The sequence below is a fragment of the Schistocerca serialis genome, chromosome 1 (assembly GCF_023864345.2).
Source record: "Schistocerca serialis cubense isolate TAMUIC-IGC-003099 chromosome 1, iqSchSeri2.2, whole genome shotgun sequence".
Lineage (NCBI taxonomy): Eukaryota > Metazoa > Arthropoda > Insecta > Orthoptera > Acrididae > Schistocerca > Schistocerca serialis.
This window is the reverse complement of record NC_064638.1, coordinates 1,248,377,311-1,248,390,955: the sequence shown is the minus strand read 5'-3', so window position 1 is coordinate 1,248,390,955 and position 13,645 is coordinate 1,248,377,311. Positions and strand designations below refer to the sequence as shown.

The following is a 13,645-nucleotide window of genomic DNA, read 5'->3' as shown; positions in this document are numbered from 1 at the left end:
GCAAAGGACTTCCATAGGCCTATTCAAATTCCTGTTCAAAAGTAAATAAATATGACTACAAAACAGGTTTAGTAATAATTAAAGAATAAGCAAGGCTACAAATTTTACATGAAAGCTTATCATTTCTCTATCATTTCTACAATATAATTAAAGAGAAAGGAAATTATGGCAAAAGTAATAAATAAAAATTTAACAATTCATTCACAGTTAATAATAAAAATTGGAAGTATTTGATCTGCTGTCTGCATCCACATAATGTTCCTTTATATGCTTGTAGCCCTCGAAAATGGACAACATAACATGAAAGATAGAGCCCCCAACCACAATTTTCACTTTTTACCACTGAATAATTGCAAAGCCCAAATAGTTATATGATCCTCAATTACAGCACGAATTTTGAGTGGAGTTTCAAAAAATTAGACCCAGTAGGAGAATACTGGCATTTTTTTGCTGTATTCATCCCCTCATTATTTTTCCCGAAAAGCAGCGATCAGACTAAGTTTTCTTTAGTCTAACTGTTTTGCTTGAAATTTAGATCCTACATGTCTTGAAATGTATAGTGTAAAAGTCCATGGGAGTCTTAGAATTTTTCAGTGTTTGATTGACGTCCTTGTTTATTATTGGAAAAACCAGCAACACAAAACTGAAAATGAGTTATTTTTATAAGTTTTTACAGTCAGGTTAAACTGACGATGAAAAAAAAGAATGGTAAACAGAAAACCAGTTTGTCCCTACTTAGAAATGTTCTTCAGTTCATCCTTTAACTAACTTAAAAATTACATTAACACCGCTCCATTCCAAATAAACATGGTAATTAACTTTTGATCCAGAAAAATACTTACACAGCAACAGGCAGAGACAGTGATTTGTATTGTGTTCCTTCCTGGCTGGCAAACTTCTTTTAGGTAAAGTGGCTTGTGCGAGGTTTTATTTTCCCCACGGTCGATGCTTAGTGGGGTTGCATTAACTGAAACCTGCACACTTGCAGGCCAATTGGTATTCATTTGTCTATCTTCATGGTGGAAGCACTTGAGCTGCAACTCCAAATCTGACCTGTACAATAAAAAAATGAATGTAAGAACACTGTAAACTGATTTTAGCTTGCTGTAAATATTACGTAGAAATTTAGCCACTGAGTCAGAATTTTGAATGAATAAATTTGGTACGAAATGGTATCATCTCTTGCAATGGTACCATAATATTACCAGCAAACTTGAATGTACAAAACATTTTATAAAACTTGCAAATATTTTCCATGTTCTTGCTTTTTGTATGTTAGAGAGTGAGGCTAAAATTTCTTTGCCTGGCAGTGAAAAACTGTTTTACAGAACAAAAACAGTCTTGGTTGCAAGATTATTTAGTGGCAATTATATGTTTCACCCTCTTGGGACATCATCAGATTGTGTAAAAGTAGAAGGATGTGTGGCCCATCAGTCATGAAACTACAAATAACATAAAATAGACACCAAGGTAACTGGATATATAATCCATCCACCATGAAACATCTAAACCCTGCAGTGGACCTTGAGCACACCAGCCGGTTCCACTACGACAGAACAAGATAGGGCCACGCATACAAAACCATGGTACAATTCGCACATGGTACAATGTCTGTATTGGTGTGCACACAAACATTACTGAGACTGCTCTTGTTCTGAAACACTTTTAAACCGGTTGCTATAACAGCCTGCCACCGTGGAATGGTAAAATTTTTAAAATTGTTTTAGTTCAAAGATCTACTTTTTTGGTGTAGTCCTGTGGACAGGTTATGTACCACAAACGTGATTCTGGATGGTCTGAACTTCACTGGTCTCTAAACACTTTCCAATGCAAATTTCTGTAAGTATGGGAATAGGTGGAAGCTACATGGGAGACTACTCTAGTTAAAAGTTGGGTGTTCCAACTCCTCAGACTTCTAATCGCTCAAGTGCAGTACCCTGAAGAATTTTTTCCCCTCTAATAGTCAGGCCTTATCTCAAGATTATTTCACCAGCAATACTTTCACAGAATTTGCATGCTATTTTTTTATCCTTTTAAACATAATTAAGAAGAATAACAATAATCATTTCTGCATGCCTGAAAATACTGGCCAAAGCAATTTGTAGATCATAACAAAATATATTAACTTCAAGCAATACTGCACATACACCAATTTAACAAGCAATTGGACACTTCTCTTCTGTCTTAGTATAAGAATTGCTTTTTACTTCTATTTTTAATTTTAAAAAATATTGTTGTGTTGACAATTTCACATCGTTTTATTCCAGGTACAACCAAAAGCAAATAGAAAAAAACTTTACTTATCAAACAGTAATGGAGACAAGCACAAGAATAAAACAATAAACATGCTGGATTTCAGAGTTGGAAAGCCCTTTGTCTGATAAAGAAAAAGAGTGTTGCAGACTTAGCATGACCTATACAGTTTGTTTATTCACCTCTCATAGTAGCCCACTGTCTCTCTCTCAGACATGCGTTACTTTATGTCTTTCTTAATTAATCTTGGTTCTTCCAACCTTTTTTTCTGGTTTCAAAAGCTACCAGCTTTGCGACTTCCTGCTCAAGGCTGTCTCCGTTGCAGCTTAATAAGTAAAATTTTTTCAACCTGTGTCATTTTGTAGCAATTCTCATTGCAGATTATTAAACTAAACATAATGCTTCTATTTCTTACCGCCACATGAGTGTCTGATGGACAGTTGGTTTGAGTTGGAAGACATGGTTGCTGACGGCCAGGTTGTGCTCAAGCCGGAATGGAGGCAAGATGATGCCATCTCTAACAGGAAATGTCAGCCTTAATTCATCATCCTCTGCAAAGAACAAAAATTAAAACTACATAAGATTTTTGTTTATTAGCTTAAATATTTGAAAGCAGTGAAACAGTCTCACTCAAAAGCTCATTGCACAACTTGTGCTTTCTTTTGGCATTGATTTTAGACGCAAAAGAAGAGAAGTTGGTCCATTTCATGCAAAATTAACATTTTCTTTAAGCCATTAGCCTAGTTACATCCAAATGACTCATTTCAATTCAAATTATTTCATTTATATGGTAGCACAAATAAAATGAGCTGTTGGAAATGCTTGGAAATTTGACTTTGTACATGACAGGTTCCCCTTCCAGTTTCTTTCATCAGAAAACAGGCAGACATTTTGTAAAAGAAAGCAATGATAAAAGCACAAACCCTCCAGCACTTCTGTAGATTATTTTGGGTTATTTAAAACAAAGAGTTGGAATGCAAAACATATAGCTTCAGGCAGAAATGAAAACTAACACCAAATTGAAATATCTATACTCAACTTTTTTTGTCATGTGAAGAACAAATTATCATGGTTGTTATTTATTGAAATATGCTTACTGATAATAATGTTCCTCTATTTCTGCTTTACAGAATACATTTCATGAAAACTACAGTCTGTTAAAAGCTTTTTTCTTTACTTCCTCAGTATTTTATCTATTTTTTCAGATGCTTACACAGTGTTTTTCAGCATTACAAATCCACTGCACATAGACAGACAGAATTTCAGCACAAGAAGAAATGACTTATTAATCCCAAAAGAAACAGGTAAAATTTTGAAGAAAACAAATGTAATCCTAAATTTGTGTGTGTCTTTCATCAGCTATCAGTTTGAGCAACATGAACCAAGAAGTTATGCCAAAAAATAGTTATTTTAAGGTCATGAATCAGACATTAAAACTGCTTTCAGAAGAAGAAAAAATGGAGATACAAAACTTATGTCTTTTTGCCTCCAGGACAAAATACTATCTTCACTTTAACCTTCATTTCTGCTGTGTTCTGTAATTAATTTTTTGGAATTTAAGATTTATTCATTGAATCTTTGTTCTTTTTCCTTTCTATTTATTTTCACTAATTTGATGGTGGAGATTTGAATCTGTCCTGACAACTGAGTACAACATTTAGAATTGCACATGCAGTGTACAGACCACAAATACACACAGAAGCTGTTGTACACACCATACTTAAAAAGTGAACGCAGATACAAAACGTGTCACAATTAAAATGTGTCACTTACGCAAAAATTTGGACACCTTGTCACATGAGTGATGAAACACTGGTTGCTCACACCAGCACGGCTGGTTTGTCATGTAGGCAGCTGAAAGGGACATTAAAAAGAAAACATAACCTTTACTAACACAAAAATTAACCGATTTCTTCAAATTACAAAAAAATCATAAAATGAAACAATGTTCCTGTTATGCAGGCAGCACACACTGTATTTATTTATTTTTGCCAAGAAACAGTTGCTGCCAAAATTGTCTTTGTTATTTTCAGTACGTACTATGGCCTGAGAAAATAATTATTTTGATTAGCCGTGCTTATGGGTATTTCTCATTTCCATGAATGACTGAGCAGTGTTGAACAGTATACACATGTAAGTGCGTATTTCAGTTTGAGCAACCAAGCAGCTTCTTTCACATATGTATGAAATGAGATAAAAACTGCAACTGGATCTTTAAAGATGTAAAAAAGTAGGTAGTAAATTCTGCAAGTCTGCTTTCAAATCTACTTCTTAAGAGATTCAAAATGAAAGTCTTACGTCATCATTCTCAATTTTACAGCATACTTCCCTGGACAGTTGGTGTAATAAGCTGCAGATCATTTTATAGATAATTCTGGGCTGGGTGCTACATCTTTCAATATGAGATACTATACTTTTTTATAAAAATATAGACAAAGCATATTTTGGTCCATATTGTTTTATACCAAATGAAAAGAGTAACTAGTTGACAACAGTAAAATATAGATCCCTCACTCTTTAACCTGACTGTTCACAAATAAAATATCACTCTGTGATTCAGATATACCATAGCAACAACTAAGTTTCAATACCAACTGAATACTATTACCGAAACAGAAAATAGGCTGAATACTACTATTGAAACAGAAAATAGTAGACAGAAGAGAAGATTTTGTTTAGAAAAGCACCATAAACTAACAGTAAAATATTTGACTTTATAGTAAAGAATAATGCAAAATAAAGCTCATTATGTAAAGAGAATAATTTGTCTACGTAAAATAAAACTATAATACGTATTGCTTTTCTGTTGAGCACTATGTGAATTAGTTCAAATATTTTAATTAATTAATTTAACCAGTCAAGAAACATTAGTAATGGCAAACCAAGTTTCAACCCACACGAGCCAACAAAATGAATCTCTACAATATAACTTATCATGACACCTGACCCCTAAACTTTTGTCACTAAAAAAATACTCATCAACTGAAGACATTTCACATATTCACTATCAAAAAACATTAAATATTTATACACAGTGGCCATTCACTGGTTTCTTGTGTTTATTACATCAAGTATTAATGGATCACACACTATTCAATTCAGTTCCATTTTACATGAAGTTACCTATTGGTACTGAATTTCTTAAATATACTTACACCACCTATTACTACAGAATACAATTATGGTAATGAAAAGTAGAAAGGTTAAGTCTGTCAGAAGTGCAGCATCAGTGTTCTTCCAAACTGCAGACATAAAAAAGCTTATTCTTTTCTGTCTTTAAACACCACGTGCTCCTAAAATAGTCTGCTATACTACTCCTTCCCAGTCATTCCTGAAAATTTCCCAAATGAGGGCCAACAAGGTTTCAAAGTTTATGTTTTATAGTGAATATGAACTCTGTTATACAAATATAGCCATCAAGTGCCACATCTGCAATGAGACTTTTGGGGTATCACTCATGCTGCACCACTGACAGCCAGCCACTGTGTTACTTCACTCACTCTGCATCGGCATCGGCGGTCTGACGTCTGGGAAGCTGGGCTTCACGTCAGCTCCGGAACCAGGCGAAGCATAAGGTGGAGCACTGGCTGCTGGTGTGAGAGGTGGTGTGGGGTTGCCAGGTACAGGGCTGTGCTGGTAAGCACCTGTACCAGCCCCATAACTCGGCGAGAAGGGTGCGCCAACTCCACAGAAGAATGGCCCGCCTCCCGGACCGGCAGCCCCTCCGGCCCCAGGCATCGGAGAGGCATACGGCGGAGTGGGCTGGCGTGCAGCACCCCGCACGGTACCGAATTGGCTGGCTCCGACACCGACTTGTTGCTGTTGCTGCTGCTGGTGTTGGTGCTGCTGCTGTTGTTGTTGCTGTTGCTGCTGCTGCTGCTGCTGTTGGTGCTGCTGTTGCTGCTGCTGCTGGGTTTGTGGGGGGCCATACTGCTGGAATCCTGGCATGGGGCCAGGACCGGGGCCGGGTCCAGCCCGACCTCCGTAAGCTCCGCCACTCCCGTACTGCATGGAACAGATTATGGCGTCACTTACGTATTCACCATACAATGTGCTTGAATGGGAGCATGTTTGTGAGCTTCCCCAACTGTGAACTCATCCTTTATAAAATAAAATGATATCTATTCAAAATGAAAATAAAGAATGAACAGTATTTACAGCCAGCATCCACTTAGAACACACTGAAAGAGGAACAATTGAATTTTGACTGACAGGTGTTCAATTTTAAGAATAGAATGTATCAAATCAATTTATAAAAACTAACAAAAATGAAAGGATACATGTAGAGATTCTGAAATGAAAGAAAGGTGACTGAAAATCTTTGATCACAAAAATTTGATGAACAGATCATAAAACACAAGTACTATGGAAAATATGGAGCCTTGAATCTTAGTCCAATGTGATCTATTCATTACTATGCACTGTCTCTCCCCTCTCCAGGATTTTGAGTGACTGTCTCTCCCCTCTCCAGGATTTTGAGTGACTGTTCTTCCAGCTGGCATCTGTCTATATATACATTCATTTCTTTTTTTGCAATCCTGATGAAACTTAGCACAGTGTGCAATGATTATTAAATACTATTATTTAAAACAAACATGAAAGTTACTCAGAACTGCAGGGTAAGAGGAACATTCCAGTACGATGGGAAAGAAAATGTAATCAGTTCTGAAAAGAAATTGAGTGTGGCCATTGTTTCTATCAATTTGGAATGTTACACACACACACACATTTCAGGCAGCACCTGTAACACAATTTGTTTCCTTCATTGCATCTTTAAATGATTGGCATTGGATTTGGTTCTGCTACTGCTACACTTCAAATTTTTTTCTAGGATGTAATTTTCTTGATGTTTCATTAATTAAAAAATATTGAATATAACTAAAACATAACAAGCCTATATGCAGTAAAAAAGATTCTTAAATTATGAGGGGCATTCAATAAGTAATTTAACACATTTTTTTATGGAAGCAGGTTGGTTTTATTCAGGATTCCTATATACCACATTATTCCCCACCATTTTGGCTACAAAACCCCATTTTTCAATATGATATCCAATGATATTAGGTATTGTCCATGACAATGATGGGGCTACAAAACCCTATTTTTTTAACATGATCTCCAATGATACTAGGTGTTGTCCATGACAATGATGGAACCTTCTTCAAATAAATTAAAAAAAGTGGTTTCTAACTAATTTTTGAAATTATTTGTGTTCATTTATGAATGATAATCTTCTGATTTGTTTGTTCTGCAACATCTGTAAACTAATTTACTTCCTTTAAGAAAGCTAGTCTTCACTGGCCCCATACAAACAACAATCAGCCCGCTCCTTTCTCAACAGGGGTGTTAAGGCCCCCTTCCCAACAGGTTCCACAAGGGCTCCTATTGGTTCAAATTCTGTCACATCTACTTTATTGAATGGTTCTGAGTAACCAAAGTTTCATCCAGAGAGAATATAGGTCACATGCCACCGGAAGTACCGAGCACAGTCATTGTCCACAAAAATTTACACCATATCACTGCATCCAAGTAAAAATTGTCTACCATCATTCTAATGCTTGTATTTAGATCCTACACTGATTAATATGCATTCACAGATCTAGCAGATGGGGTAAAATTTATTTTTCACCACTGTCATAACATTCAGACAACATCTTTATCAAAGTTGTTTAGTTTGGTTAAACAGCTGTGCTTTCTACTATTCCTCCTGGCAGATTCAAATTTTGTGAACCTTCCCTCGCGGTACACATGCTGGATAGTTCTCAAACCACTGCCACAAGCTGCAGCACAAATAGCCTGTAGACCAGCGAGGTTTTTTCTTACAACGGTTGGTTTTTTTTCAGTCATATATTACTGCATTCCTTGATACAATAGCTATTGATTACGTCTACCTTCTGGAAATTTTTCTTAACCCCATACAGATGCTACTACTTCACCATAATCCTCTACAAGATGTATTTCTATACATTGGGGATTATGCATTTGCTTCAGTGCCAAAACTCTACTGTCTTTTTCAGCCACATTCTTCTTGCTGTGTTGTCTTGTTGGAGTTTTATGTATACCCAAGAGCAAAGGGGAAATTTCACTTCCTTCCTGCTTTCCCATTTTCATCTTACAAACAACACATTCACTCATTAAATAAATTGCACGAAAAATACCACAAAATACACTTTTTTACTGCAACTCAAATTGCTGAAACTAATAACTAAATAAGGAATGGAAAACAAGAACTGTGTGGAAATCTAAACACTACTCTCTACTGACACTTGATCTATGTGGCTAAGAATGCCAAGCATTGTCAATTTCTCATTTTAGAAATGTTGGGGGGGGGGGGGGAGGGAGAGGGAGAGAGAGAGAGAGAGAGAGAGAGAGAGAGAGAGAGAGAGAGAGAGAGAGATCGCTGTGGGAGACCAGGGCACAAGTGTGGCATCAGCATGCTAGCAGACACCCACTAGTACACCTGATCAGAGCTCTAGTAATTGGATTATAATAATGACTCTTTTTAACAATTACATAAATAATACAATTTCTAGTCACTAATCACGATCTTCCTCCCTGATGTTCAATTTTAAGTATTTTTGTTAGTTTCTTATTATTTTCATTTGTGTTTGTCAGTTTCTTAAAATGTGTTTCCTTCGCTTCCAATTTGATATTTCCTTCCACAGTAACACTACAGTGTGTGCGATGGGAGGAGGGGGGAGGGAAGGGTCCACAGGGAACTAGAATAAGCAGTAAGTACTCTTTGTTCTGAAGCTGGAAAAAAATCTGGAAACACTAGACAAACAGATATGTATGTGGGCATTGGGGTCAGTTGAAGTCATCAGAACACACGTCTAATTATTATACAGTGGGCATAATTGGGGTGTTGGATTCTATAAACATCGAGCTGCCATGTCTGAACCAACTTTCTGTGATCATGATCACAGTTATTCATAATTTTATTTAACCTATATAGTAGCATATTACTCTTGTGCAACAGTTCATAAACAAGTGCTGCAAGAGGGGAGACTTACCAGGTTTTCAAAGAGGGCAGATTGTTGGTGCACGTTTAGTTGGACCATCTGGAACAAAGACTGCCACTTTAATAGATGTAAAGAGGGTAACCTGGTTCTAAGGTTATGATGAAACACAAATATCATGGAAAGACATCATCTGTTATGAGGTGTAATGATTTGAAAGCAGCTCAGAGAGAAAAGAGAGAGAGAGAGAGAGAGAGAGAGAGAGAGAGAGAGAGAGAGAGATTGGGCAGACAGAGAGTTGAAGAATGAGAAATAGTTGCTTCACTTCAGACAAACTTCTCGAAAGCCTGAACAGTTAACAAAAGAAATGACAGAAGAAATCAGCAACGAAAACCTCAAAGGCTATTCCTTAATACTAATGAGAAGATGATGAAACCTTCATGAGCAAAAGAAGGACATATGGGAGAGCAAAAGATGATTTTGCAAGTCACCTCTCCTATTAACAATAGCTCAAATTTGTACATGCAGAGTGAAAACTGCAGATTTTTTATTTGGATATCTAATTTCCAATGCAAAGATTTCTGTCATGATCAAGTGCCTTTTTTCTTAGCTTTTGTAGTACAATTAAACAAAAATTTAGTTGCAAAGTTGTTTCAGGGAGTAAAGAGCATGCTTTGTCATATACTACACCATATAAGAAGGGTGATGTGACAAAACACAAACTATTTAGTATGCAATGAGGAAAATGTTGAATTCATTATCTACACAGGCCCTGCAGTAATGAATGTTATAGGATATCTGATAAACTGCAGAAACTACAGAAGAAACAGATGTTCTCCTTTCATCTGAAAAACAAATAGATGACACTTCATGTACAAGCTTGAAAGACCTGCCTAAGCTAATTCAAATATTGTGCAAATGCATTTTGTAACAAATTTTGTATTGAAGGCAATCATAATAGGCCTGAAAGATGATCCAGTGCCTTTATGTATCTTTTTCTCCAATGTTTCCAGTTTTTGTCCAGGCCATACATTAGAGTATGATACAAATGAAATGTAATTCATTAAGGTACAATATTTGTGGGTAATGTTCTAAATGTATTTCATGCTAATGATCTTGCGAGTTAAGGCAACAAACTGTAAAGGAGCAGAGCATAACAATGTAATTTTAGATACTGAGTCCATAGTTTTCTTGACAAAGTTAATATAAAATTTATGGACATATTAAAACTAAGTGTAGGGCATGGATTGAAGTCTGGACCTTGCAGGCAAGGCAGAGATCTGGGTTTGTGTCCTAGTCTGGTACACAGCTTTAACTTGTGTGTAGGTTTCACAACAGCACACACTCCACTTAGAAAGAAAGATCTTCTTTTCAACTGAAATATACTTTTTCTCCTTTTGTTAAAAAGCACATAACCAATGCTGTTAATCTGTCATTACTCATTTCTGATTTGTATAAAGTAGAGATTCTTTCAGACTGGCACAAATGAATTTGAGCATACTTATTTTATTGTATGCTCTGCTCTGGCCACATTCTCTGTTTCCCTACCATTTGTTTGATTACTTGATGTCAGATGGCATTTAACGTTTTCACTTATGCACAGTAATTGTTAACTGACCTGTGGTGCAGTAGTGCTAGCAGGAGAAAATGCAGGTGAAACGGGCTGCGCTTGCTGCTGTGTGAAATGTGGCTGCCGTTTGTGAGCAGCGTGCATTGTAGGGCTCGGGTAAGGAGCCACCCGCCGTGGGTACATCTGACCTTGTCCCTGCAAACACATTGCTCTCACTCTCTACATAGTTTCATTGTTCTTAATATAGTTTTAAGGCTAAAGAAATTAGCTAAAAACTGTTTTGAAATTTCACAATATGGGTCTATATAAGGCACAGTCAATACATATTTATCATCACTATTATTTTTATATTTCTTTTTGCCTTTTTAACTTTATCTGAAATTGGTAAAATGCAAAATTTTGATAGCAATATGTGACATACCTGCACCGTTGCCATCTTTCCAACTGGTACACCTCCCATCATTTGGGTCGCATGCTGACCCATGACTCCCATACCTCCCATGGGACCAACTCCCGGACCCATACCCATGCTGGCTGGTGGTGCTCCCCCCATTGTCATAGGTGCATGCCCCCTCTGCCCTCCCTGACTTGCATATCCATACTGCTGAGGCATTCCCTGCATCTGAAAGAGGATGCAAAATTTGGTACATGAACCAGTCGCAGGACGATTCAAAACAATAAAATTATTGTCTGGTGAAACTTCATTAACATCTAATTATATTAAGCATTGCAGTGACAGTTTACATTACATTAAAATTCAGTGTTACATATTTCTTCATTTACTAGAACAATGAGGGCATGCTGAAACACAACGCCTATAATTTTTTTATGTGTAAACATTAAAGCTTTTTAAATAAAACTAACTTTATTAACATTCTACATCTTTATTTCTTAACACAGTCACCCTAGCGATGAACACATTTCTCCCATCGAGAGACCAGTTTGTCGATACCGTGACTGTAGAATGTCTGATGTTGGTAGAGCCACAACCTCACCTCGCTTGCACTGCTTCATCACTAACAAACCGAAGTTCTTGAAGGTGTTCATTGATTATTGGTAACAGATGAAAATCGGATGGGGCCAAGTTAAGACTGTATGGAGAATGATTGATGACGGTGAACCTAAGGTGGCAGATTGTTGCACATGTTGCAGCGCTTGTGTATGGTCTGGCATGTCGTGCTGAAGGAGAAGGTGCTCCATTTGTAGAGGAACTCTCCATATTTGAAGCTCAATTACAGCACACTGTTTCTCACGCACTGACATAGTTGTGTTACAGACTGTCATATTACACAATAAAATTCAGAGCCTTCCAACAGCAGAGGGTTGAAACTTGTGTCAGCAAAGTGGGGCAGAATGCATGACACAGTCCATATCGAGAACAGAATAAAAATTTGAGGCATTACTTTTCAACACACCCTTGTATATTGTATAATTCAAATGATGTAGAGAACATGATGATGATGATGATGATGAAGGGAGGCAGAATAGGAGAGTAGAATGTGGGAAAGAATTTGATATCTATGTTCAATGTACTCAATGGAGAGCTACTGTTAGCCACAACAATCGTGTACAAATGATTATGATGATGCTGTCACTAGAAGCAGGCACCTTAGGGTGAGAAAACTGTGTGTACCTGCGGTGGAAACTGCCCCTGGGCAGCAGCAGCAGCCTGTTCGTGCAGAGCGACGACACTGGCGGTGGCAGTCGCTGTGGCTGTGGCAGCAGCCACCATCGCAGCTGCACTCAGCGCACTCGCACCGCCTCCGCCGTGGAACTGCGCGTGACCGGCCTCCTGAACGGGCCCCCCTGCTGTCCCGTAAGCAGTCCTGAGGACAAATGGTGGACTCAGCCTTCCTGTTCCACGTCTCACACAAACAACAGAAACCAGAGCATCAAATGCATTGGAAACAACTGGAATAATATGCCGAGTCCCAAAAATGGTTACCAACTGTCCGGCTTTTTCCAGACATGTCTGGATTTTCAACGTCAATTTTTTAGAAAATGTCTGGCTATTTGGTCATGAAGTTGCATTTCATCATCCAACAGATATCACTGCAGTAGAACTGGAATTAATATGAACTGCACACACCTGGCTATATATTCTTCAAAGTATTGCTACCAATGGTTTAATTGTTTGAAGAAATCTTTTATTTATAGTTGATATATACAATATCTCTGAAACAATATGTTAGTTAATCATGTGAAGTATGAGTTTTTGTATGTTACTGTGTTTAGAGGTGCTGGTTCATTAAAAATTTTAGTGAAGTACTGTCACTTTATACACTTGCGTTCTACTAATTAGTAGTGTGTTGTCAACTCATGAGAATAGTAGTGAGAACAGAAAGAGGCAGAGCAAGTTCTCAGACAAAATACTCCTTCAAAGAAAACACTACTGGAAAAGACTAAAAATTACTTGAAGGTAATTGCATTGTATATCTAATAAGTAAAAACCATTGTTTAATAATATAGCAAATTAATTATATATTTTTTCTGTTTATACTGAGATTAGAGCACGTTATTAACCAACTGAATACTATACAAACAATTTATTGACTCGAAAACAAACTGCCAAGATTTTAAAAAGAATGTCCTCCATTTTTTGAAGCACTGTTTTGCTTTTGATAATTCTGAGTTGTCCTTTTGTGTATTCGTCATGCTCATGGAACAGCACCACGTATGGCAACACCCAGAAAGTTTCTCAGTCCTGACTAGAACTTTACTCTAGCATTAAATCACTGAGTAGTCGCCTGGTATTTTCAACACACTGAAGCCTAGGTAAAAACTATTGCAAGGACCAGATCAAAAATTTATCATTTTCTGTATGGAATTGGTGACAATAAGTGAAAAGGCAAGTAAAATGGAG

General features: G+C 37.1%; 1 protein-coding gene across 6 annotated transcripts in view; it reads right to left on the bottom strand.

Annotated features, from left to right (window-relative positions):
• Positions 1 to 13,645, bottom strand: part of LOC126419271 (zinc finger MIZ domain-containing protein 1-like) — a 145,793-nt gene that overhangs the window by 17,408 nt on the left and 114,740 nt on the right. For 4 of the 6 annotated variants that reach the window (XM_050086466.1, XM_050086437.1, XM_050086446.1 and 1 more), the window contains 8 exons: positions 12,416 to 12,608; positions 11,204 to 11,404; positions 10,831 to 10,977; positions 9,267 to 9,314; positions 5,754 to 6,258; positions 4,027 to 4,107; positions 2,669 to 2,804; positions 843 to 1,053 (listed from right to left, as the gene is read on the bottom strand). In XM_050086466.1, the coding sequence (XP_049942423.1) occupies positions 843 to 1,053; positions 2,669 to 2,804; positions 4,027 to 4,107; positions 5,754 to 6,258; positions 9,267 to 9,314; positions 10,831 to 10,977; positions 11,204 to 11,404; positions 12,416 to 12,608 (1,522 nt within the window). The remainder of the gene's footprint in view (positions 1 to 842; positions 1,054 to 2,668; positions 2,805 to 4,026; positions 4,108 to 5,753; positions 6,259 to 9,266; positions 9,315 to 10,830; positions 10,978 to 11,203; positions 11,405 to 12,415; positions 12,609 to 13,645) is intronic. The other 2 variants (XM_050086457.1, XM_050086450.1) reach the window with 2 other exon arrangements.